This window comes from Rhinoderma darwinii, chromosome 8, assembly GCF_050947455.1.
Source record: "Rhinoderma darwinii isolate aRhiDar2 chromosome 8, aRhiDar2.hap1, whole genome shotgun sequence".
Lineage (NCBI taxonomy): Eukaryota > Metazoa > Chordata > Amphibia > Anura > Rhinodermatidae > Rhinoderma > Rhinoderma darwinii.
The window spans coordinates 111671813-111698567 of record NC_134694.1 but is presented as its reverse complement, the minus strand read 5'-3'; the positions used below and the strand labels follow the sequence as shown (position 1 = coordinate 111698567).

The window sequence follows — 26755 nt, the reverse complement described above, 5'->3', positions numbered from 1 at the left end:
TACTGACCTGTTTTTAAAATATTTACTGCAGACGGATACTATAGAAAGCTCTTCGTGTGCTAAGGGTACCCCCACAGCATAAGGCCCCTTGCCCACGACAGTGCCCATAACCACTGTTTATGATTATGGGCGCAGACAGTCATCCGCATTTGCAAGCAGTGCTCCCATATAAAGTATGTCCATAAAAAGCAAAAAATAGGACACATCTATCTTTGGCGGAGCCTTTATATGGCACGGACACTTTCCTGTAGATATACGGGAGAGTGTTCGTGGGCAATAGAGGTGAATGGGTCCGTAATTACGGATGAATTCTACAATCGCGTGCATCGGGTCTAAGACTGTGGGAGGTGACTGGATGTGATTTGAGAGCTTCACTAAAGTCAATATAGAGCCTGGCAGCATCACAAAGCTGAGTCCAAGACCCCAGCCCTTAGAAGAATGCCTAGTGCCCCTTCATTGATCTTCTGTCCATTAGGTCATCAGTGATCTGTATATTGGGCAATGCAGGGCAGACACAGATTGACCCTTCCCAGGATCCCTTTCTGACCCAGTACAGTCATGATGACATCATCAGATATCTGAGCCAATCAAATAATAAATGCACATCATAAAGAAAAAGCCCAGACCGCCCCAATATATAAATATTTATTTGTCTTCTCCGCAATAACAAGGCAGCAAAATGAGATTTAAAAACCGGAGGGAACTCCCCCCGTCATTCCTCCTCCACGTCTCATAGTGAGGTCTGTATCTGGGCAGATTGTTCTTGGCCCTGGTTATGGCACGTGGTTTGTGGCCGGTCATTCCTTGTCTTTGGGCTTGTGGACTATGACCTCGCCCAGGCTCTCCAGGACTTCCCTCTTGTAGTCATAGAAGTCTCCTTCAATCTGATTCACGGTCTGCTCCTCTACAACCCACAGCTGGCAGTTTGTCTCTGTGATGAGGCGGGTATCGTGGCTGACCGTGATCACCGCTATACGAAGAGGGAAATTATTAGTAACAGAAGGCGCCACGTGAAATGTACAAATATAAATCAACGCCCGACTCTTTTCAATCTCTATTAATGAACTTGTGGATGGGATGGATGGTAAGGTGTCCGTTTTTGCTGACGATACAAAACTTTGTAGGATACTTAACTCAGCTTGATGGTACAATATTACAAAAAACCTAGATAAGCTGGCAGCGTGGGCAAAAACATGGCAGATACATGTAAAGAAATGCACTTACGCCACAATAATAGTATTAATACGTATACATTAAATGGAATAAAACTGGGGATATCGGAACAAGACAAGGACTGGGGTGTTCTGGTTACAAATAAGCTAAGCAGCAGCACTCAATGTCAGGCAGCAGCTGCACAAGCAAATAGGATTTTAGGATGTATAAAAAAAAAAAGATAAAAACCAGTGATTCAAATGTAATATTACCCCTCAACACGGTCCGCAATTATGGACCCGCCCGCTTCTATTGGCCGCAGACACCTTTCCACATCGCTACGGATAAGTGTCCGTGCCGGGAATTATGGCGCATGTCCTACTTTGTTTTTTACGGGCCGTGCTCCCATACTTTGTATGGGAGCAAGGCACGAAAATGCGTCCGGCCGTGCCCGCATTTTGGGACGATTATGGGCACAGCCGTGGGCATGAGGCCATAATGTAATATTACCTCTCTATAAATCCCTTGCAAGGCCAGATCTTGAATACAGAATTTAGTTTTGGCTCCACATTGTAAAAAGGAAATAGAACTGGAGAGGGTTCAAAAGGTGGGCGACCAGATTATTAAATGGGATGGGAGGTGTCGCTTACAATGAAAGGTACATTAATTGGGCTTGTTCAGCTTGGAGAAAATAAGTCTGAGGGGATCTTATTAACATGTATAAGTTTGTGTGGTCAATACAGAGGACTAGCACATAATCTGTTCCTTCCAAGGACTCTACAAAGGACATTCATGGAGTGTGGAGAAAGAAGCTTCAGACATCCATATAGGAAAGGGTTCTTTACAGTTAGAGTAGTTGAACAATGGAATGCCCGACCCCAAGAGATAGTGATGGCTGATACTATGTCAGCATTTAAAAAAAGGCGAGATGATTATTTACTGACAAATGGCACTGAAAGTGATAACTAATATATCAATCAATGACGTGTTATTGATCGGAGAGGGGTTGAACGTGATGGACCGGTGTAGTTTTTTACCTATAAAACTATGCAATTGGCCAATTATACAAATGAGAAGAAAAAAAACAAACTGGAAATCATATTCAAGCCAGTCCGATCTCCAAAAAGCAGGAGAACTGGGACCAACGTGATTGAAAAAAAACAATCACTAAAAGTAGTCACGAGCCAATACAAGAAGTTTATAGAACGGTCGGTTTCTACCATTCACAGCGATGTGAATCAAAGTTACTGCAGATTTGCAAGACAAAGGGGCGATCATGAGGGGGGATCCCATTTAAGAACACTACAGCCAACCTTTTACCAGCCTGAACCGGCTCATAACAAAATCGAAGACATTCAACTAAATAGAGACAAATGTACCTAAAGATCTCTTGAAAGGTCAACAGTAGAATCCTGGAAAAGGGAACCTCACGAATCTTAAACGTGGTGCCCGTCACATACAAACATCCCCTTTAATATGAGAGCCGTTGCATTAATCTGTCTCCTAAAACCCTGGCAAGCAGCTGATGATCTGCTGTGGAAAATGGGTGCCAGCTGCTCCTTTTCCCTGCAGCGGCCACTACAGGGGAAATTTAGTACTACAATGAATGGCTGTTAACGCGAGTCTCAGTTCACATTTGCGTTGGTGCCTCTATCAGCAATTCTGGCAGGTTCGATGGCAAAAACAGCATTACATGCAGAGCTATTCTTGCCATCAGAACTACAGAGCTAAGACTAGTCAATGGGATCCGCCATGCGTTCTGAACAGCAGCCACGGCGCAGATGTGAACAGAACCGAATAGATGGACGGACTTGGTCCACCAGAGCCACGGGTTGCTAGCAGCTCCTTGCTCTGACTCAGGACATGTAGACGGGGGTGGGGGGGGTCAACTTTCTATAATAGGACGACATATGGTGAGCGGTGGTCGGGATGAGACAACCCCTTTATCCATAAGTCACTCCTTAATATTTGTCACCTAGCATATTCGTCTTACTAATCTCATCTACGGCTGATCAATGTCATCTTCTGTGCCAAGGTGACCTTTGATTTTACGGCAACAAATAAACTAATGGGGTCTGCTCCAACTGCGCAACTCCAGTGATATAATCCTCCACCAGACATTAGTAATGGGACTATGTGGACACTCACCTCCTTTATATTCATTCACTGCCTCAGCCAGAGCATCAATAGATTCAATATCTAAGTTATTTGTAGGTTCATCCTGTAGGGGGCAGTAGTGAAGAGATGAGATTAGTATAACGGTTTTATCCAATGTGCAAGACTAATCTAGTCCACGTGTACTCACCAGAATGAGAACATCAGGTTCCCGACAACATAACTCAGCGAAGACCACACGAGCCTTCTGCCCCCCTGCGTGGAAGACATTCAATCATACCATTAGTATCAATGAGCCGTATATAACCCAATAATACAGGAGAGGGGGGTGTAGTGTCTCAGTCACCTGAAAGTTTGCAGATCTGAATGGTGTGCGCGTGGCTTTCCAGACCAAACCTCCCCAAACACTTCCTGGCATCCTGATACGGGAGATTGAAGTTGCGTTGCAGATACTCAGTCGCCGTCTCCTCCATGTTTAGCTGGTCAGCATATTGCTGATTGAAGAACCCAATTTTCTACAAGACCAAAAGAAGATACAGGGTGGGGGTTAAACTTTCTACGCCAGTATTAGGCACGCGCGTCTTCATAAACAGAATAAATCTGTTGCATCTTACTGCTGCGGAGCAGATATCCAAGACTGGCAAATTAAGCGCCAATCTTGGTGAATCGGCCCTACAATGCACGGGTATAGATATTCTCCTCGGAAGACCCCCCCAATACTTACCAGTCGGTGATTTTTTCTCATTTCTCCTTTGGTCTGTAAAGATAAACAAGAAAAGTTTAATATTCCGGCTGTGGATCGTAGATTATTAAGGGGATATGAACCGCTCTATACTCACCGGCGTCAGTTTACCAGTCAATAGAAGAAGCAACGTACTTTTCCCTACTCCATTTGGGCCCACAATACAAACTGGCAAAAAATAAAATAAATATATTCTCCAACATTTTCAATAAAGATGATCAAAATATCAGACATAAAAAATTCCACTACTCACTCAGGGTCCATATTTTTGTCCATAGGGGGCAGTATTATAATAGTTATATTCTTGTATATAGGGGGGCAGTATTATAATAGTTATATTCTTGTATATAGGGGGCAGTATTATAGTAGTTATATTCTTGTATATAGGGGCAGTATTATAGTAGTTATATACTTGTATATAGGGGCAGTATTATAGTAGTTATATTCTTGTATATAGAAGCAGTATTATAGTAGTTATATTCTTGTATATAGGGGGCAGTATTATAGTAGTTATATACTTGTATATAGGGGCAGTATTATAGTAGTTATATTCTTGTATATAGGAGCAGTATTATAGTAGTTATATTCCTGTATATAGGGGGCAGTATTATAGTAGTTATATTCTTGTATATAGGAGCAGTATTATAGTAGTTATATTATTGTATATAGGAGTAGTATTATAGTAGTTATATTCTTGTATATAGGGGCAGTATTATAGTAGTTATATTCTTCTACATAGGGGGCAGTATTATAGTAGTTATATTCTTGTATATAGGAGGCAGTATTATAGTAGTTATATTCTTGTATATAGGAGGCAGTATTATAGTAGTTATATTCTTGTATATAGGGGCAGTATTATAGTAGCTATATTCTTGTATATAGGGGGCAGTATTATAGTAGTTATATTCTTGTATATAGGAGCAGTATTATAGTAGTTATATTCTTGTATATAGGAGCAGTATTATAGTAGTTATATTCTTGTATATAGGGAGCAGTATTATAGTAGTTATATTCTTGTATATAGGGGCAGTATTATAGTAGTTATATTCTTGTATATAGGGGGCAGTATTATAGTAGTTATATTCTTGTATATAGGAGCAGTATTATAGTAATTATATTCTTGTATATAGGAGCAGTATTATAGTAGTTATATTCTTGTATATATGGGCAGTATTATAGTAGTTATATTCTTGTATATATGGGCAGTATTATAGTAGTTATATTCTTGTATATAGGGGCAGTATTATAGTAGTTATATTCTTGTATATAGGGGGCAGTTTTATAGTAGTTATATTCTTGTATATAGGGGGCAGTATTATAGTGGTTATATTCCTGTATATAGGGGGCAGTATTATAGTAGTTATATTCTTGTATATAGGGGGCAGTATTATAGTAGTTATATTCCTGTATATAGCGGGCAGTATTATAGTAGATATATTCTTGTATATAGGGGCAGTATTATAGTAGTTATATTCTTGTATATAGGGGGCAGTAATATAGTAGTTATATTCTTGTATATAGGGGGCAGTATTATAGTAGATATATTCTTGTATATGGGAGCAGTATTATAGTAGTTATATTCTTGTATATAGGGGGCAGTATTATAGTAGTTATATTCTTGTATATAGAGGCAGTATTATAGTAGTTATATTCTTGTATATAGGGGGCAGTATTATAGTAGTTATATTCTTGTATATAGGGGGCAGTATTATAGTAGTTATATTCTTGTATATAGGGGCAGTATTATAGTAGTTATATTCTTGTATATAGGGAGCAGTATTATAGTAGTTATATTATGGTCTATAGGGGGCAGTATTATAGTTGTCTGTACTAAACATATTCATGTTAGTCAGGCCAGTGGCTGAATGTGCTTAAAGAGAGACCACCACTATTCTCCCAATCATCTAGGAAAATCTTACGAAGCGCATTACTCAGTAGGGGGCGACAATGAGCACAGGAGAAAGCTCCTCACAGGATGACGGGAATAGGATATCTCTGATCCATCCTGACGCATGATGGGAATGAAATTTAGAATTAAAAGAAGGACCCACTGAAGTGGTCATTAATAATGAGTGCCCTCTTGCAGCCTCACCTCTGGAATCCATATCTATGCCAAAATCCAGGTTCTCAAACAGCAGCTTCTGTCCAGAATACCCAAAATCAGTCCCTGCAGGAACACAAGAAACAGATCAGCATCTTGCAGCACTGGCATAGAACAGGGACTGGTGACATGTCTACTTACCATGCAGACCCAGAATAGGAGGGCTTAGCGGTGGGGGGTTCGGGAAGGTGAATTTCACGGTGTATTCCTTTGGTCTCTTCAGTAACTCGGCCGGTTCGTTGCCCTCCTCATCTGCATTCTTCTTCCGACATTTCTGCTGCTTTCGAGTTAAGGCTTCTTTCGTCTGCTTCTCCTGGATGAGGAGGAGGAGGACACCAGAATGTAAGAAAGACCATTCGAGCAGCAAGTAAAAGTCATCCCCTTAAAGGGGAATTCCACCTACAGGCATCTCCTGACCTCATATTGATCAGTGTTAATGAGTATATGGTATCCCATGTTTCTATAGGAGATTCTGGGTGTGTTGAAAGCAGATTTTTTGCCATAAACCCTTAGGCCTCATTCACACGACAGTGAAAAACGGCAGTGTGATGGCCGTCCTTTTAACGGCTTTCACATGGCCGTTTTCAGAACAATGATATTCTATGGGTGCATTCACACGACCGTTTTTTTAACGGCCCGTGTATAATGGCCGTCCAAAAAATAGGACATGTTTTTAACGGCTGTCAATACATGTAACAACCGTTAAAAATTGATCTGTTACATGGGGATTGGCAAGGGAACTACTAGTGAAGAGGAGAGACGGCGCTGCTCTCGTGAGTATGTGGCACCATCTACAGGGAGGCTGGTGTGGCACCATCTACAGGGAGGCTGGTGTGGCACCATCTACAGGGAGGCTGGTGTGGCACCATCTACAGGGAGGCTGCTGTGGCACCATCTACAGGGAGGCTGTAAATAGTGTCTGGGGGAACATGTGACCTTCCTTTGGTTGTTTTCAGGGGGTTGGGACAAAAAAAGCCTGACCAATGAAATTCATCAGTTTTTTTAACGGCCATGAAAAACTGATGCAAAATGGATGTCAAACGGCCATTAAAAAACAGACAGACGGACTAGAAATGGATGAAAATTTAGAGACACACTGATGCAAAATGGCCATGAGATACTGACAGTTGATCAGTTTTAAATGGACATTTTTTTTCACTGTCGTGTGAATAAGGCCTTAGGCCGAACCATCCGCCTGCATGGACTCGTGGAGGGGCAGCCTCTTACCGCTTGCTTGGAAGATTTCCCCCCAGCTTTCAGCTCCTTCAGCTTCTTTTCCTGCTTGTCATACTGTTTCTGCATCTCCTTCTGTTTCTGCTGATACATCTTCTTGAAGGTCACTGGAAGGATAAATAATGACATGGGATCAGACCCAATGCATATAGAAGGGGGGGAGCAGGGCCACTCCTCTGTCTCAGCCCTTGAGCACTCACTGTAATTTCCCCGGTAATAATACAGCTTCTGTCCATCAAGGTGCATTATGTCTGTACATACATCGTCCAAAAATCCCTGGTCGTGGGACACTATCAGGAGTGTTTTCTTCCAGCCCTGGAGGTAACTGGGGAAGAAGAAATATAACGAGGTCAGTCACATACACCGGCAAATATATATATATATATATATATATATATATAATGTTAACGGACTGGCTGATGCAGACGTACAGTCTAGAGAGGCACTCACTTGTTAAGCCAGATGACGGCGTTGAGATCCAAATGATTTGTTGGTTCATCCAACATGAGGAGTGTCGGTTCCATGAAGAGAGCCCTGAAAGGAAGAACATGCAGGAAACCGTGTCAAGAGTGGCAGGAACTGGAAGCATTTACTGAAAGAGAAGGGAGAAAAGGGGGATGCAGCTTCAGGGTAGAGGGAGGAGCAGCAGGGGGGAGACATCTGATTGGCTCAGGGCATACAGGACAGCTCTTACATCACACCAGGAAGAGCCCGCCCACTCGGCAAGCGTGGAAAGAGAAAAACGTACATTCACAAACCAGGAAAGGAACCAAAATCTGCAGGATCCACACAATATATCTGGCTGCTCCACATCTTAACACCACCTACAGCTGCCCAGGGAGGCATTGGGGTCTTCCTTTACTAACAATAGGTACTCTTATTCACTTCATGCAACCACAGACCAAGGAAATTAAAGGTGTCTGGAGATTGCGGGTAAATAAGGCAAACGTCATTAGTTACCTGGCCAGTGAAACCCTCATCCTCCACCCTCCACTGAATCTCTTAGTCTCCCGATCCTGCATCTCTGGAGTAAAACCCAGACCGGCCAAGATCCTACGTGCTTTTGCTTCTGCGGAGGCAGCTCCGGTGGCTCGAAGCTCTTCATAAACCTGGGAGGAGAAAGAACACAGTCATACGCTGCCCCACTGTAGTGTCCACCATTGTCCCTCCAAACCCAGCCCAGCCCAGGTCACCTTCTCCAGCCGCTCAGCCGCACTGTCATCTCCCTTCTCCAGCCGGGCCTGAAGTCTCTTCTCCTGCTCCAACAACTTGAGACGTTTGGTATCCGCTTTAAGAACCGCCTGGACCGCCGGAGTTTCATCCGCTACAACCTCTGCGGGCAGGAGAGGAGACATACATGAAGAACAAGCAATGGGGAGTGGACAGGGCACGCGGATACCTCAGCACGCCGATACCCTGGCACCCAGACTTTCTTAGGCGGGATTCACACGAACGGGTCGTTCCCGAGCCCGAGTGCCGGCCGGTAAAATCGGCCATTTTGCCCGGCCGGTTTGCATCAAGTTTTGCATCCGTGCCGGGCCGGGCAGATCCGGACAGTGACATCAGCGGCAACTCCTGAAGGGAAATCCCCATGTGTTCGGGGATTCCGCTTCAGGAGCTTCCCCTGATGTCACTGCCCAGATATGGACAGAGACATCAAGCGCTCTGTCCAGGAGCGGAATCCCCGAAAACACGGGGATTCCGCTCCTTCAAGGAGCTAAAGTGTGGCTAGCACATAGCAGAGCGGTGAGATACCTCCCCGCTCTGCTATAGTGGCGTCGCTACGGTAGTAGCAGCCGCAGCAGCTGCAGCTGCTAGCGGCCCCATCGAAGGTGTCGCCGGGCCAGGGTGCTTTTCAAGCAGGGGAAGGGAGCCAGCGCAGCGCTCCCTTCCTCCTGCTGTACACCCCGGCCCTGCCACACCGTGTACAGCGATGCCATTCGTCAGAATGGCATCAACTCCTCCTCCTCACATGCACTCTGCGTTGTGAGGAGGAGGAGATAGAGCGCAAGCGCCGGGAAACCCGGCCATCACTCGGAACACATTCCGGTGATGGCCGTGTAATACCCGGCCCCATAGACTTCTATGGGAGCCGGGCGGCCGGGTACCCGGGCAAAGATAGAGCATGTCCTATTTTTTGACGGCCGGATTTCCCGGCCGTCAAAAAAATCGGTCGTGTGAATAGCCCCATTAGGAGTCTATTATTCCTAATGCAGCCGGGTGCCGGCCGATTTATGAACGGCCGGCACCCGGCCGGGAAACCCTGCCGTGTGAATGAGGCCTTACCTTGCTCACAAAGCAACACATCAATGTTTGGGGGAATGTTCAGGGCCCGGTTGGCAATGTGTTTTAGGAGAGTGGTTTTCCCTTTCCTGACAGAGAAGACATGAAGAAAACTTGAGTATAAAAAGGGAAGCACAAAAGGCAAAGGGGATTGGGAGATTCATCCAAGAACTCACCCATTCGGACCCACTAAACCATAACGCCGGCCCGCCACCACGTACAGGTCAGCGTTAACAAACAACTCTTTCCCATGGGCAGAGATACTGAATTTTTCCAGCTAACCAGAATTAAAAAAAAATAATAATAATTATAAGTAAAATCGGTCAAGTAAATAAAGCATGATTGCATTATAAACAGTGTTTTAATATCTCTGCTTGCTGTCAAATTGAGATTTAGTTTATATTCAGTGGCTGAAAACCTGCTCTGCTTATGTGCAACTGCCGCAGATACAGAGCTCAATATATGAGAAAGCTCACACTGTAACAAGCCCTGCCCCTGTGAGCAGCACATATATTAACAACAATTTTTCAGCCACTGAATGTAGACAGGAAATGTCTTAATTTACTGACAGCAAGCAGAGATAGCCACTACAGTTAATTAAAAGTAACTTGCCCCATAACAGTGCAGTCAGCCAGTTAACCAATAGCGGACGCGGATGAAGGATCTCGGACATTTTTTAAAGGGGTACAAAATATAAAACACGTTTCCTTACATAGGGAATGTAAAGGAGTCCCAGAAATAATAGTAAATATGAACAGGTTACTGTAGTAACGTATGTACCCTATGTAACCAGACGTACCTTGATGTCAGAGGCGTTCTCCAGCATGGCCTGACGAGACGAGAGCTCGGCTTGTGACACTGAGAAGTCATCCTCTGCCGCTGTGGCCTTCTTCATGGAAGCCACCTGTTTCTCAAAATCCATCTATATGGTGAGAGGAGAAAGAAAAAGTAAGTCACGTAGTAAGACCAATACACCATGAGAAACAAGATGCGTCAAGATGCAAGTAAAGGGTCAGGAATTACATTAAGGCTCCTTCAGATTAACAAAAAAAAAAGAGAAACAAAAAACAAGTTTACCTATAAGCATTGTCAGGGGCATGATCTTTTCAGAGAACAGCTCTCCCTCCATCTCTCCCAGCAGAACGTACAGCACAAGAATTTCAATCATGAATTACAACTAACCAATCAGCTGCATACAATGACTCAATGCTAGACATCACCACCCCTGCTAAACAAGCCTTGGCAGACAGAATGCACTTCTGTGACAAAACGGGAAAGCGTAGCTTTGATTGAGAGGGGGCATAACTGAATCATTTAATTTAAAAAAAATATATAAGAAATAAAAAAAAAGGAGTTACCATGCACAATTACTTCAGCTTACTTAAAATGCTATATTAGGATGGTGTAATGTATTATATTGCTGCTTACAACCACTTATAGAAACACAGCAAATGCGTATCTCTTTTAACTGCCTTATGGCCTGCTGCAAAGTCGTGCATATGGAGGAATGAATTCATTACTTTCATGCCTAAAGGGGTTTTTCCTCCGTAGAAAGTACAGGCTCATCGCTAGGATATACCATCACTTTCTCAGTGAGGGTCAGAATGCTGGTCGCCCCTCCCCCCTCCAACAATCCTCAGAATGAATGGGGCTCTTATGCACATGAATGGGGCTATGCTGCAGTTTTTGGCACAACAGGTGGGCAGGAGCAACGCTGTGCAAGGGAAATTCTGAAGGGACCTCGGTCCCTTCGTCCTTAGGATTGGCGGGGGGTGATATGCCATAATAGTAAAAGATGAGAATCTCCCTTTAAAGACTCGTAGACAATCTTCCTCAAACCGACCTGTTTCTTGATTTTCTTCTTCTCCTTTTTACTTAAGTTGGCAAAAGGATCGTCAGCGCCCGCGTTCTTTTCTCCGGCTTCACCTTCCTCATCATCCGACTGTCAAACAAACCAAATAGATCAGATTTTTTTTTTTTTTTACTAATGCAGCACAATAAGCTTCATCATCAAATCAACACATAAGACACCACAGCAAACATAAGCCCCGCTGCCCCGAGGTGGAAGCCCGAGCTTTGTATAGTCGTCTTGTGAACAAGAATTTATTCTCTCATCTAAAAATCCATTTGTTACAAAGGTAAAAGTTTCTGCAAAACTAAGTTGTGTAAATAATCAAACTTTTTGTTCTTCCTCTTTAGAAACGTCTCACCGCAAGCTGTAAAGATTCCTCCTCTGTCTTAGACAGACTATAAGATGAATCTGCTCACACAGCTAAAAATATGAGGACTACATTTATTACAAATGATATGATATCATGTATACGGGTTCTTTTATGATGACTCAAGGACACAGTCCCTTGTGATTGAGGGACGGACAGAATGGTTATATAACATTTGTATTGTTCCTTAATAATTTAGAGAGTCGGATTACACTTACATATTGTTCGTGTGCTATTTTCTCTCCGATGCACCGCATCTCCTTGCATGCTCTCCCACCAATTTGAAACCAGAGACTACAACGAGGTCCGGTTGATGACCTGCCTAAATTGATATCTAAAACAATTCTTGGTGCCGAAACCCGGGATGGAAGACAACAAGTAACAGACTGAACACAGTGGACGGATTCGGGAGGAGTCGCTGACATAAAACCGCGATGAGTAACACTGTTCGTTACTTAAAAATTGCCTCAGCCAATAAACTCCCGATTCTGTCTCAGGTCAGTCAGTGTCTCTTACATTTCCATCCCGAACAAATGTCCCCATCTGTGTTTGCATGAAAGGTCTACAATAGAACTCACTCTATAGACGTATGTAACTTGAAATGACAGTAACAGATATTGATTGAAATACCAACTATTCTGGTCTGTATTTTACTGTATGTAATCTTCATTATATGGTTAAGATAAAGTAGCAACGCAAAGGATATCCCACCGCACACCTAGTAAAGTGTAAAAGTGATATATATATATATATATATATATATATTACACACACAAACCTTTCGAGTGCTGTAGGCCTGGGGAAAATATATAACGGAGTCCTAATTGTAAGGATATAATTGAATCTGATATAGTCAGATTTCAACAGAGGGTAGGGACTACAACAGATATCGACTACAACAAGGTCCAGTTGATGACCTGCCTAAATCGATCTCCACAACAGTACTGACAGATGTATAACGTCTCTTAAAAGTAGAAATTTAAGTTACTCTCCACCTTTCAATTTCTGGCTGCCTGAATTTACCACTAGGGGGAGCTAGCTGCATATAGACTTGTACAAATACTATTAAATTCAATGGCAGCTGCATAAATCTGTATGCAGTGAGGTCCGCTAGTGGCGGCTCCAGATAGCCACTATATAATTATCAACTCCAATCTTGAACCCCCATAGAAGTTGCGTGCCCGGCCTCTATGATCAGTAGGACACCGTGCAGTCTCCTAGCTCCACACTCACCTTTTCTTCAGACCCGGCACTTCCCAGATCATCATAGTCATTATTCAGAGCAACAAAACGATTCTGAAAGGGACAGGGAAAACGCATTAATATGTCTGGACGGGGCACGGCGAGCGGTCGGGGACACTTTACATGGTTTACAGGTTCTCCAGTTATATTTAGGTCAGTCAGGAAGGGACAGTGCGGGTGCGGGAAATGGCAAGCAAGTGATGTACCGAGTCCCAGCACCTTGTAAACAGCGAGAGGACAACTTACCTAGAGACCTCCTCTAAATAATAAGAAGTTCCTCTTTTAAGGTGCGGGCAAATAAATCAACGTATTAACAGCTAAATAGGTGGCCGGCAGCTGTAATCCCAAGACCAAATATTAAATAATTTATTCCAAAATTTAAAGGGGATGTCCACCTAGGACACGCGCCTGACCTATGGCAGCTCTGGATTGGAGAAGGAAGCGGCTGACGTGTCCACATTTCCCTTGCAGGTAATGTAATATTACAAGGCGTCCGCTGAAGTCAATGGGCGGCCATGTAATACAAGGTTTCGCCAAGTTCTCTGCAGAGCGAGAGCGACTGATTGCAGTTCCTTTCTGCCCTGGCTAATAGAGTGGGGTCTCAAACAAGGGATCTCCCCTAGGATGTCTTTTTGTGCTTACAACAAACCCTTTATAGAGGATCGGTCAGCTTTCCTGACATGTTTTAGTAAATGCCTGCATTCCCCATAAACAAAGCACCTTAGAATTCTGCAGTGAGCCGTTCCTCGGTTATTCCTCCTGTAAACATATGAATACATTTGGCAACTGAGCATTACCCTTCTACTTGTCAATTGTTTGAGACGGTCAGCACTGATTGGACAGTGTCAGACTGTAGGAACACTCCCCATTCACAAGGGGAAATGGTAACAGTTGTCAACTTATGCCCACATTACCAGGAGGAATTACAGAGGAACGGTACAATGCAGAGTTTTAATAAAAAGGTGCCTATTTTATGGGGAATGAATGCCTTTACTAAAACAGACGTGTCTGGCGAAGTAACCAGTCCTCTTCAAGCGACTAGTTCAATTAGCCACAGGTCCATGAGGTACAGAAGGTCTGTTATGAGAAACGCAAATCCCCATCATTTCCAGGGCGTATATGTGGAGGGAGGGATCTCACCTGTGGTTGTTTTGGCTTCTTATTGCCCTTTTTAGGTTTCTTTTCTTCCTCGTCACTGAGATCAGGAGCTTTGGGCGGAGGTTTCTGGAAAAAAACAAAACATATCTTTATATCCATTACTTCTCCTGTCCCAGATTAGGTCATCCTTATGGGACAGTAGGGTCGCCTTCAGCATAACTCGCATAGAGAAGGCCTGACTTGTGTCTCCAATGGGCCATCGGACGTGCTGAACAGAGCAATAGCAAGACACCCTATGAACCCCTTCACGGAAAACGACGGTGTCTGGTACGTCGTAGTGCGGGGGGGAAATGTATTGTGTGCTCACGCGCTCCATACGCTGCGGGTGTCAGCGGTGTTTTACAGCCGACACCCAGGACTAACTGCCAGGAGCAGCAATCACGCTGTCCCTGGCTGTTTAACCCCTCAAATGCTGTGGTCGATCACAGCATCTGAGGAGTTGAGAAAAGAGGGTGACTATGGTTGTCATGGCAACCCGGGTGCCTAATAATCCAGGGCTTAACAGATGCCTGTAAAAATGACGATATACTGCAATACGTTAGTAGAGGGACTATTAAAGTGTGTAAAAAGTGAAAAAGCTTTTAGTAGTGATTTTTTTTTTTTAAATTGTTCAAAAAAATAAATAAATAAAAAAATAAATAAAAAACAACAAATTCCTTTTCCCATTTTTGCTCTAAAAGAAATGTAAAAAATATAAACAATTAACAAAATTAGTATCGCTACGTCCGTAAAAGTCTGAACTATTAAAATATAGCATTATTTAAAGCGTACGGTGAACGCCGCAAAAAATAAAAGATTTATGCCTCTTGGAAGGCGGGGAGAGAAACACGAAAAAGAAAAAAAACAAAACAAATGGCTGCGACGTGAAGGGGTTAAACAATACAGGTCCACAGCCCTTTACTACTTCCATCACCCTGCAGTGGGAGGGGCCAACCGTTAGGATCGGTCAGAATCGCCCTGCAGGAGGACGACATACTCACTTTACTTTTTGATTTTTCCTTCGGTACTTCCTCCTCACTTTCTTCACTTGGAGGCTGAAATAAGAATTTATCAGTGAGATCCAGAAGAGACGATTTTATAACTTCTTATAGTACGATTTTTACGGTACCTTCTGTTTGGCGCTTTCGTTTTTCTTCCCCTTCTTATTAGGTTTCTTCTCCTCTTCTTCCTACGAAACAAGTGTTATACGGTGTGGCAGTCAGTACTCAGCGAGTCAAATGTGACGGAACGATAAAGTTATGTTAATATAAATCACCTTAATTCTTTACCGTTCCTGCGCCGCTGCCCACTGGTTCCCATTACTCCGCATTTACAACCGGATGGGACGTCATGGAAAGGTTACTTGCAGTGATTGGCCACGTTATATCCCAGGGATTACTGGTATAACGAGTGACTGGCAGGCAGCGGAGGCACAGGAATAGGACAGATTATACCCACACTAGTATATCCTTTGGATGGATAGTACTGCCTCTATTGTTTTGGGATGGTGGGGGTTGGGTAGTTTTGGATCACTAGGATATGGGCGTATTATAAATGTCCAATATCATGGTATTTGCACCCCCTCATCCTCTTCTTGATCGGACATGAGGCATCAATGCATTGAAGATGTACAGACAGCCGGTATCTAGGCAAGAAGAACCAATTCATTTCTCATTACCTTTACTTTCTTGCCTTTATTTTTCTTAGTCGGCTGCTCCTTCTTCACTTCTACTACCGCCTCCTCCTCCTCCTCCTCACTATCGCCATCACCAAGCGCGGCAAAAATATTTCTCCCCGAGGGCTATAAAAAGAAATGAAGAAAAATATGAAACAATTTTTCAAACAGTAACGCACTAGTTAAAGGGGATGTCCAGTTTAGTGAACCCGTTTGCAGTGACAGTGAGCGACTCTCGGTCTGGAGGACCTGTCCCTGCATTACACAGACAATACATTGATATGAATGGGCACTGTGTAATGCTATATTTCCCCTATGGTGGCGCTGTGGGGAAACTTTGTGATCAGCTTATGGTCAAGGAAACCTTCTTACACGTAGGGATTGTCCAAGCAGGACCGACTCTTTAAGGACATTAGAGCAATATTTAGCGGAAGAGTTTCTCAGAACAAGTAAATGCCACGGAGTACAGCAAAGTTTATTTTATATTAAGAAGAATGCATGCTGGATAAGGCTGAAATCACATCTGCATTGTCCACGGGTTCCGTCAGACCTTTCCGTCGTGGGAACCCATGAACGGAATCCAAACTGAAACCATAGGTTTCCGTTTTCAGCACCATTGACTTTAATGGTGACGGATCCGGTGCAAATGGTTTCAGTTGGTCTCTGTTGTGTAAGGGTTACGTTGTTTTGATGGAATCAATACCGTAGTCTACTGCGCTATTCATTCCGACAAAACGACGGAATCCTTACCCAACGGTGACAAACGGAAACCATTTGCACCGGATCAGTCACCATTAAAGTCAATGGTGCTGAAAACGGAAACCTATGGTTTCCGTTTGTTTCAGTTTGGATTCCGTTCATGGGTTCCCCCGACGGAAAGGTCTGACGGTACCCATGAACGGTGCCCCAATGCAGATGTGAACGCAGCCTAAAATCGGACAGTCATTGAAAACTACACAAAACTCATCCGTAAGGTTTGAGCCCCCTCCCACCCGCTCTTTTGGTCTCTGTTTTCTTACATTTCAAAATATTTTGCAGTTCTGTATCAGAAACGTGACAGACTTTGAGAGTATTTGTATTATGGGATGGAAGATTACAGCAGTTTTAAATGTACAACTCTTCATAGGGTAAAATGTGTGAAATTACTAAAAAAAAAAAAAAAATATTTCTTATAGATACATTTAAAAAACAAAAACACTTACTTGAATTTTACCACGTCGGGGGGCTGGGGCCGGGTCTACAAAAGGAGAAAAGGAGAAGATAATAGCCATCCATAAATAAAAGATAACTGGGACATTTTTCCTCATCTCCCACTGAAGTTTGCACGCCCGATGCAGAGCGGGAGATGTTACTACTAGTTCAGCACTATTTGAATTTGGCTTAAAGCAGCTTCTATGTACCGCGATACATAGAGGCTGCAGTAGAGAAACAATTATATATTTTTTTTGCAATAAAAGTTATTTCTCATTAATATCGCTGGGGGACACCACCCCATAGGTAAACACCCCTGCCTCCGGGAGGCCGACACTCGGTAGGAAAAATCTTCCCTTCCCAAAGACAGTGAACTAATCAGTTTTAGCCTAGTGTGTTTAGGAGGCCGACATCATCTGCTTCTCTGGTCTGTTGCACTTTTTTCATTTTATTTATTTTCCCCTAGGTTCAGGGTTGATTGTCAGTCTGATCGCCAGCCTAGTGAACCCCGAGGGTGCATGGAAAGCCGGCAATATCCTGCACTGCACTTCCTCCATCGCCGGTCATCTAAACACATATTTCGGCAGATGGCATGCCGGTAACCCTACTAAATGTAAGAGATTACTAAAGGGGTGACCCTGCGCACACACCAGAGAGCGAGTACGTAGGTATAACCACCCCCTCCCCCAGCCTATGTGCTATCCCTGTCATGGCCCTGCGGTCTAGATCCCTGATGGTCTTAGTAGGTTTTTTTGCCTTTCTACTCTAGCTTTTGGCTCTAGTGCCATTTTTTTTTCCTCCACCATTGAGCCTTTTACGCTCAGGTAGAGGCCCTCCTTGAACCCCCCCCCCCCAGGGGTGCTGACATTTTCACTGTGGTCCCGCACCATTGGCCGCTTTGCTGCCAATGAAACCCCATTACTTTAGTCCCCAGCTTTTCAGGGGTCTAGGCCTCAATGCGCTCGGTGGCTTCCCTGCCTATTTTGGTCATATGCGTCGTGTGGGCCTGTCAGACGATTGGCTGCTGCGCTGCTGAGGGGGCGGGGCCTGGTGATTCCTCTGCGCAGGACACCTTCACGCCAGTTTTCGGTTAAGACCCAGTACAGGTGTCTTGGTAGGTCAGCTCTGAGCAGTATTTTTTTCTTCTAAGGCGTCCATTATTCTCCATCAGCGGTGCTACCCCTCTCTCTCTCTCTCGGACACTCGTCTAATCAGTGTAGAAGAGATTTTTTTATTTTTTTTTCAGCAGGTCATACTCCCTGGAGGATTTCAGACATCCAGCCCCCGTGGCTTTAGTGACTTACTAGAATTGTATTCGCTGGATTACCAAATTCCCATGCAGCCAGCCTAATCTACCATGCTCTCAGTGCATGTAACCCAGGGCCCCCCAGAACACTTGCAGAATGTGCCCCCTAACTGGGTATGGTCCTTTACCCAGGCCTTAGGGGACTTTCCAGACTCTGCCAGTCTATGGCTACCTCTGGAACGCCTCACATCCAAAATTGCTGCCCATCCCCGCATCTTCCCAAATTGTAATGCCTTCCTGTAAGAGACCCAGGGACACAAGAAAAAAGTCACATTCGTCTTCTGTTTCTTCACTAGGATCCTGTGTTAAGTCCAGCACTGAGTCCGAACAAGACACTAAAATTGCAGCCGCTATACAGGAACGGAGTTGTGCGGTCAGGGACACCTTGCAGGTTAAGGATGACTACCCCCTCCCCTTCTCAGGGACAGGTGTCTTTCTGCCTCCACAGATGCCAATCTGCTCTGGAGTCTTTGGGCCAGGCTTCCCTAGGCCAGCTCTCTGCGCTCTCTATCCTCCTTGAGTTATGCTATCCCTCCGTTCCCAGGTGAAGACCTTCTTGCAGGGGGTAGCTTATGCCATCTCTCCTTTTCAGCATCCCTCTGAGCCATCGGAACTTTCCCCCACTTCCTCCTTTGAGCCATTGCAGCATTTCACTCCACTTTCTTTTCTGGAGCGTTCCTCCTGGTGGCTGTTACTTTCATCAGACGGGTTTCGGAACTGGCCGCACTATCCTGCAATGCTCCAGTCTTAGGTACCGACAAAGATAATGAGGTGTTCTGATCCATCGTTTCTCCCAGAGTCTATGCCTTTGACATCAATAAGGATATTGTCCTCTCAACCTTCTGTTCCTCCCCATCCCACCAGCAGACGTAAGCTTAAGGCTGGATTCACACGAGCATGTTCGGTCCGTAAAGGACGGAACGTATTTCGGCTGCAAGTCCCGGACAGAACACAGTGCAGGGAGCCGGGCTCCTAGCATCATAGTTATGTACGACGCTAGGAGTCCCGGCCTCTCCGTGGAACTACTGTCCCGTACTGAAAACATGATTACAGTACGGGACAGTAGTGCTGCAGCGACAACTGAATCCTTCAGATGCTCGGACTCTGTTTTTGTGTTTTCCGAGGAGCCGGACAAAGGTTACACCACTGCTGGTTGGTGGTCCTAGAATCCTATCGTCCAAGAGCACGGCTCCTCTTTTTTAGGGTTACAGCCCATTGCACAAGGGCTGTCGGTGCACTCAGTAGGACACCAAGCGTCGGTCTCCCGGGTATCTAAGTACGCTACCTGTTATTCGCTGCAAACCTTTACCAAGTTCCACCAAATTCCTACTCTGGCTTCCTCCGATGCCAGCCTGGGTGGCAAAGTACTTCAAGCTGCTGTGCATTGGCAGGTCACACTGTAGTTTTTATTTTGCCCACACTCTGGTACGGAGACGCTGTGTCAAGCTGCAGTGAACTCTGGGTACGTCTTTTTTTTTTTCTTACATGCGACTTTAGTGGAGGAATCGCTGTGATTCCGCTGCAAATGTCGCAACACACACCACTTTGTTGCGGGTTTTGAGCACCCCATTGAATTTAATGGAGAAAACCTGCAACAGAAGAGCAATTCCGCAGCATTAAGTGACATGCTGCGAATGAAGACACCGCACCACAGGTCAATTTATGTGCGTTTTTTTGGCTGATTTTTTCCGCTGTGTGGGGACAAGATTTTTTGAAATCTCACCCGCCGATACTGTAATAATCTGCGCATTTTCTGCTATGAATCCGCTGCGGAAAATCCGCAGTGTGTTCCTACCCTAACTCTTTTTCCGATTTAGTGTCAGCCTCCTAGTAACAAGAGCCTATACCCATGGTGATGTCCCCAATATATTCAACAAAAAAGGATTTTTATACTCTCCAAAAAAATCCCTATCCTTTAAAACAAAATCCATAATTATTATTTTTTTAATAAAAAGACCCCAAAGGTGTCCATAGCCTTTTGGTCATTGCATATCCCTTCGAGAAGCTCAACCTCCGGACTCCTCCACAACAGCCATCAGTGTTCGTTATGTTCACATTCAGCCATATAAAGCTTTATTCACACTTCGTTTTTAGTTTCGATTGGGCACATACACTGGGAAAATCTCCCAACGTGTGCGTTGAATGCCATACAGCTGCATGTCGGCCGTAGCGCCCCATGTTAAATAAACATACTAGGCGGTATATGTTTCCTTGCAGGATCCTCCTATTAAAAAAGCATAGTCGAGAGCTGCGTTATAATTCAGCAGGCTTCAGAGCCGAAATTCACTGATTGCTCCGCACCTACATAGAAGTTGCCATCTGGGAAGTGTCTCTACGTCAGACACTGTACAGGGATCTGACGCAGGAATAAGCAACTGCCCTTTTGCAATATAGGACCTATGCAAGACAACAAACCTGCGGACTGCTTTCAGTAGTAACCAGCAGAATTATGAATGCAGCTCTGGACTACAATACAGGATTAGTACACGATAAGTAATGTAGTGTATCCACAAAGTAACTCAAATGTATTGCTATAGGTCAGTAACCCCGGGATTGTCAGCTCTCCTGCCGGGTTCATATCTTACTGTACCTAAATCCTCCTCATCCTCATCACTGGGCTGCACTGACAGTTTCTTCAGCTTTTCTGTGATTTGTCGGTCTTCATCGTCGTCGTCATCGTCCCCTCCTTTCTGTTTCCTCCGGTCCTTTTTCTTTTTGTCTTTCTTCTTTTGCTGTGGAGGGAATCCGGGGTCGTCAGTTGGGAATATTTCACGGGCAGTGATCTTTGTGTAGCTTATTGGACATGGTTTACTATACACACATTTACTACAACTCCCAGCATGCCCTGGCAGCTTATAATTAGTCGGGAGTAGTGGCGCTTGTACAGTCACATTCATATGAAGCCTTCTTACCAGGTCACTGGCCCGTTCTTGGGATTATTGGGGGTCCCAGTGGCACAACCTCCTTCAGACTTTTAGGACGGTTCTTTTTATTATGAAAGTCGTATTTGGGACACCCCCTTTAGTAAAATAAATACTTCTCTTGCCCAGATAACACAGGAAGTAGCCATCGTGATCCAATAAAGTATGATTTACCCCTTTTTTACACTGACCTACAGTCTATATATAACATGGAGTGATATAATTTACTTTACATAAAATGTCCTAATTCCAAGTTGCCTTATACTCCATTCACATCCAGAGCTGCAGATATAGCTCGACAAGCTTCTATTTAGCTGCAACCCCTGGTGGTCTGTACAAAGCACATTTTGCTTTACGGGCGATATAGGTTAAGGGTGTGTCTGTCAGCAAAGTGTCGACTGATTCCAGTAGAAACCAACAGAATTTTGAATGCAGCTCAGGATTGCGGGACAAAATGTTAAGATAAGTGAAGCAAAGTATATACAAAGTTACCCAACTAATGAAAATTGTATAAAGGGATGTGTAACGCCCCGTTGGGACTTGCCCCGGGGAAGGTCTGGGGGCTTATATTGCGCTTGGTATCCCACCTGTTGCTGCTGCTGTTCCTTCTCTCGCTCCTTGACCAATTCCTCCTCCTGAGCCTGTTTGTTATCTGCGGATAACTCCTCGAAAAACTGGTGGAAGAAAAGCAGAGAGACCGATCACATCCACCACCGGCTCCGTACACAACCAACTGGCGCAGACTGGTCAATGACCGGAGCAAACAAACATTCATGTCATCTGTAGCCAACCAATCACAGCTGACATTTTTCTAAAGATGCAATACGATTGGTTGGTAAGGGCTACGTTACTTTGCCACATTTAGTTTGTAGTCATTTTCACATGTGACCGGTGTAAATTATAACGGTCTCTATCGGTTATAGAACATTTTCCTGGCCCCCAGTTTAATTTAATAATACTTTAATGTTCATACGGACAGAGGAGAGGCTGGGGCAATGTAAAGGATTAGGGTCATGTGACTGCTACAGCCAATCATACTACGATGAGGTGTCGTTCCTAGTGACATCACCATGGCCTCAAATTGGCCACAGCAGCCGTGTGATGTGATGTCTGGCGCCACATGACGGAAGCAGCCAATCACAGACGACAGTGTTGATGTGTGGTCTACAGCGATGACAGCGTTTGCAACAATACCCGGAAGCGTCAGGGAACCCGGTGACAGCGGTGCCGGCGCCGTATTTAAAAGATCTATATTTAATCTATTTTTTCTTAAACTTTTGCAGCAACTGAGAAGTGGTGTTTTTTGTTTTTTTTTTAAAAGGTTAAGGAACCCCATTAAAGGGGTTTTCCACCTTCTGACAACTGATGACGTATACACCAGATAGCTCATCATTACATGATCTATGGTGGTCCGACACCCGGACCCCTCACAGATCAGCTGGTCCGGTGCCTTTGGGACGTACATGCCGGAAGCAGTTGGCTCCGGCCACGGAATAGCGGCCGAGCTGCAGTACTGCTCAAGTGAATAGGAGCGGATCTGCAGCACGGCCGCTATGCTGCGTACGGTGCCAACTGCTTCCGGGCTCCGTACATAGCATCATGTGTCATAACATCCGGTAACGCCAGGCCACCGGAGCGGCTGAACGGTGCGGGGTACGGGTGTCGGACCCGCCCCGATGATATACTGATGACCTATCCGGTGGACAAGTCATCAGTTGTGAGAAGGTGGACAACCCCTTTAACCCCTTAATACCCACATGGTTTTGGGCCTCGGTGAATACAACATTTTCAAGATTTTACGTACGTACTGGTCAAATGGCGATAGATTATCTTTTATGATTTTTTCGTCATTAGCGTCAGATATTTTATGATGTGTAAAAAGTAAATATAAAATTTCTCACTTTCAAAACAATAATTTTTAATTAAAAAAAGAAATAATCATGTTACATGAAAAAAAAATGATACAAATATAACGGTGCGGCGGTCGAGCATGCGCGCTGCCGCTCCATTGAAAGCCTATGGGGCTGATGGGGCCATCTGCGTACAGCCTTTGTGGGGGTCCCAGCGATCATACGCTTATGTCATAATAAATGTCATTTGTGGGGGAGACCCCTTTCATTTGTCTTCGGTCAGGTCGTTAGACATTTTATTCAACTATCTTCTCACTATAGAGGTTTCTGGAAAAATCTGGGAGACGACCAACATGGCCGACAATAAAGCTCCCTCAAGGCTCATCACCCAGATGCCGAGGAACCCTAAATGACGATGTGTCTTTTCATAAAGCAACACGTGGGGGTGAAGATGCGTCAATGCAGACCCTGACGTTTTGCCGTTCCGGACACACGGAAAGCTGGGTGAACCCGGTAAGGGTAGCCGTGTCACCCAGCTTTCCCAGAAACAAAAATGTCACGTAGCATAAGTAACGGAATCGATGTTCAGGCCCTGTTCACATTTGCGTTTGGGTTTCCGTCGTTCTGCATCGTCAGAGGAGCAGAATGGAAATGGCGGAATCGCAGGCTCCGTTGAACAACGGAAACAACCGGTGCCCGACGGAGGCCTTGGACTTCAACGGGTTCCATTTTTTTTGTGGAGTTTTTCAGCCGCGGCCATCGAGCGCCGCGAAAAAAACACTTTCTCTGCCTTCCATTGAGGTCAATGGGAGGTCAGAGACTAAAACGCCTGAAGAAAGGGCATGACCCTTCTTTTTCCCGCAAGCGTTTTTTCCGCTTGTGGGAAAAAAAACTCCTCCGCCTCCCATTGAGATCAACAGGAGGCGTTTTCGCACATTTTTTCGCATCAAAAACAGCGACAAAAATCTCAGTGTGAACTAGGCCTTAGAGATGCGAAGTAATTACCGATTTCTTTCCTTTCTTGTCTTTCTTTCCTTTCTTCACCAACTTATCTGAAAGAAAAAAAATAAAATTTAACAGAGGAGGACGTGGCTCCGTTATCTGGATGAGTAGAGGCAGCGGAGGAGGGGGAGGGACGTTCTGGTGACAAGTGTCAATCATGTAATGAACAGAACAGACCCCCCCCCCCCTTCACCCCAAATGTCAGCACTGCATCTACACCGCAATATCCCCACTGGACCAGCAGAGGGACCCGCAATTACAGCGACTATTTCTAATAGAACTGCGCTGCGGAATATGTTGGCGCTATATAAGTAACAGAAATAAATAACGTTTGGAGGTGAAGCTTAACTTTGAACATTATGGCTGAGGCACAGCACAAATATGGAGGTAGCTCCCACCTCGTCAGCCTTGACCGCAGCCAGCGTGGACATCCACGTGGTACGTACCCACCACGACGGGGGCTCCACCATCTTCTGCGCCACTCAGCCGTCTGAACAAAGGTGGAAGGTCGCTGCCTACATTGGGATATCTGGGTTCATCGTGCAATGAAATGTTCTACCAGTTTCATATACTTTGGGTTTCCATTCCTTACCATTTCCAGACCTCTGCTTGCTGGCAGCGAATGGGAGGACATGATCTTTTATATCCAGCAGCTGAAAACTACAGTTGTATCCAGTCTAAACGATACAATGCTAACACAAAAGCAGCACAAATCCCTCTCCAGTCCTGATAGTTTGGTACAATGTATCAGATCAAGTAATATCAGCCTGGGGATTGTCCAGAATGGATATAATTGTAGCAAACTCTCAGCTGTCAAAAGTATTAGGTCTATATGGGTTTTCAGCCTCTGGGTGGAAAGAAGAATGTACACTATTCACTGACAGCAAGCAGAAATTTATACAATCGTATGAATTAAATCACAAAGTATCTTAGAAAATTTCAGAGTTTCTCATTCAGACGAGCGTGTGCAACCTCGGACGTTTCTCACGTCCGAGGTGCACCCGTGCGGGACGCGTGATCATGGATCCCCATAGACTAGAGTCTACGGAGGGATGCGTGAAAATGCAAGAAAATAGGACATGTCCAATTTTTCTACGGACCCTTCACGCTAGGGCTGGGCAAATAATCGAAAAATAATCAAAATTCAGAGCGATGAATCAACATCATTTTGTGAATTTCGGTTTTATCAATTATTATTTTCTCCCGGTTTAAACTTTATCTGCATCTTCAGGACGCGGATACAGTTGGCTCCAATGGTAGAGCAGTGAGCCGCGAGGTCCCCGCTCCACCATTCACTATGTGATGTCATCGCGCCTGTCTGTGCCCAGCAAACCAGAGGGATCTCCTCCCCTCGGCATTGGAACAGGGTTAGGGGAGTATGTATATTATTTTTAACAGGCCCTATTGGGGGCAGCTGTGGGGAGCATTATACTGTGTGGAGGGCAACTATAGGGGCAATATACTGTGCGGGGGCAGTGTCGGGGTATATTATATACGGTAGTATACAGCAGGCTCATGGGATAAGTGTTAATTCAATGGCGTAGAACGCAAATAGGGGACGCATTATGCAAAATGAGTGTAGCCTAAACAATCATCCAATCGAAAGCAAGGCTATACGTTCAATTAATCGTGATTTCGATCTAAGTCAGAATTGCCCGGCCCTACTTCACGCGCTCAGTTGAAATAACGGTCGTGTGAACGGCCGCAGTGAAACGCATCAGTCCATGTGAAGGCTGCGGTTTGAACGGCCGTCACACGGACGATTTACACGCTCGTCTGTATGAGCCCTTCGGCTGGGTTCACACATAGAAGCCACGAAACGGCGGTTTTACCGCAACATGGCGCAGTTTTCAAAATGATTCTAATCGTGAATGCGGTTTCGTAGGTTAAACTGGAGTACAGTAGGACTGTTCCAAGTTGCGCCAAAGTTGCCAATAACGCACAACCCGGCGTCACCGAGCAAATTGTGTAACTCAACGGCGAATATCTGTAGTCGCCATCTGGTTTTCCTTGTCAAACGAAAACCCCCTTCCTAATTCTCAGTCAGAGCCCTTTTCATTTTCTCCGCCACCGCCCAGATGACTCTTCCAGGTCTTTTCCCTATGATTATCTCAGTCTTTCTTCTTCCATATAAGACTGTACTCACCTGCCTCCTTCCCCTTCTCCTCCTCGTCGTCTTCCAAATCCTGCTTTCTAGGCATCTTAAAGACGGCCGGAGTTTAGGAATCCTTCTAAAAAATGACGTCACTGCCCTCCCGTGATGTCAGCGCAAAACCCGCTTACTCACGTGGCGCAGCCCAATCTACCGACCGGCGAACAGAGCCTGTCCAGGATACCGGCCCCCTACTAATCATCCAAACCAATCAGATTACACGTTTCCTCGGCCTCGCTGTACTCTAATGATAAGAGACACGCCATTGGCTTAGACGTAGGTGAAGCAAGGCTCCCAATGCGGACGTCAATTTGTGATTGGTTAAATGAGAACTGAAAACGAGGCAAGATCCGCATCTTACCCCCTCCCGTTTTTCAACCTACAATGCGAGGCTTGAAACACATCCTGACACCCCATTGGTGAAAACTATGCTT

The 26755-nt window shown here is 44.8% G+C and overlaps 1 protein-coding gene across 2 annotated transcripts; it reads right to left on the bottom strand.

The window, feature by feature from the left end:
* Positions 1–629: 629 nt before the first annotated feature.
* ABCF1 (ATP binding cassette subfamily F member 1) lies at positions 630–26622 on the bottom strand. Of its 2 annotated transcripts, none has more exons than XM_075836375.1 (27): positions 26457–26622; positions 24173–24219; positions 21905–21991; positions 20987–21128; positions 17102–17136; positions 15903–16025; positions 15354–15413; positions 15226–15279; positions 14228–14311; positions 13079–13141; positions 11470–11568; positions 10426–10548; positions 9803–9903; positions 9630–9715; positions 8537–8676; positions 8304–8452; positions 7794–7877; positions 7544–7668; positions 7338–7450; positions 6252–6423; positions 6102–6176; positions 4107–4177; positions 3992–4024; positions 3614–3782; positions 3458–3522; positions 3301–3373; positions 630–970 (listed from the first exon to the last, which is right to left on the bottom strand). In XM_075836375.1, exons 1-27 carry the CDS (start codon positions 26521–26523, stop codon positions 798–800), a joined length of 2613 nt encoding a protein of 870 aa, XP_075692490.1. In that variant the 5' UTR covers positions 26524–26622; the 3' UTR covers positions 630–797. The 2 variants fall into 2 exon arrangements, with proteins under 2 accessions (XP_075692490.1, XP_075692491.1); XM_075836376.1 differs by having other exon boundaries at positions 26316–26535.
* Positions 26623–26755: the final 133 nt, after the last annotated feature.

Bases quoted from the DNA above. Each gene is read 5' to 3' on its own strand.
- ABCF1 (XM_075836375.1), bottom strand. From the start codon at position 26,523: ATGATTAGTAGGGGGCCGGTATCCTGGACAGGCTCTGTTCGCCGGTCG. The intron at 17,137-20,986 runs GTACAGTAAGAT...CTCCTTTTGTAG, and splicing joins TGAGGATGAGGAGGATTTAG to ACCCGGCCCCAGCCCCCCGA. The intron at 7,669-7,793 runs GTGAGTGCCTCT...CTTCTTCCCCAG, and splicing joins GCCGTCATCTGGCTTAACAA to TTACCTCCAGGGCTGGAAGA.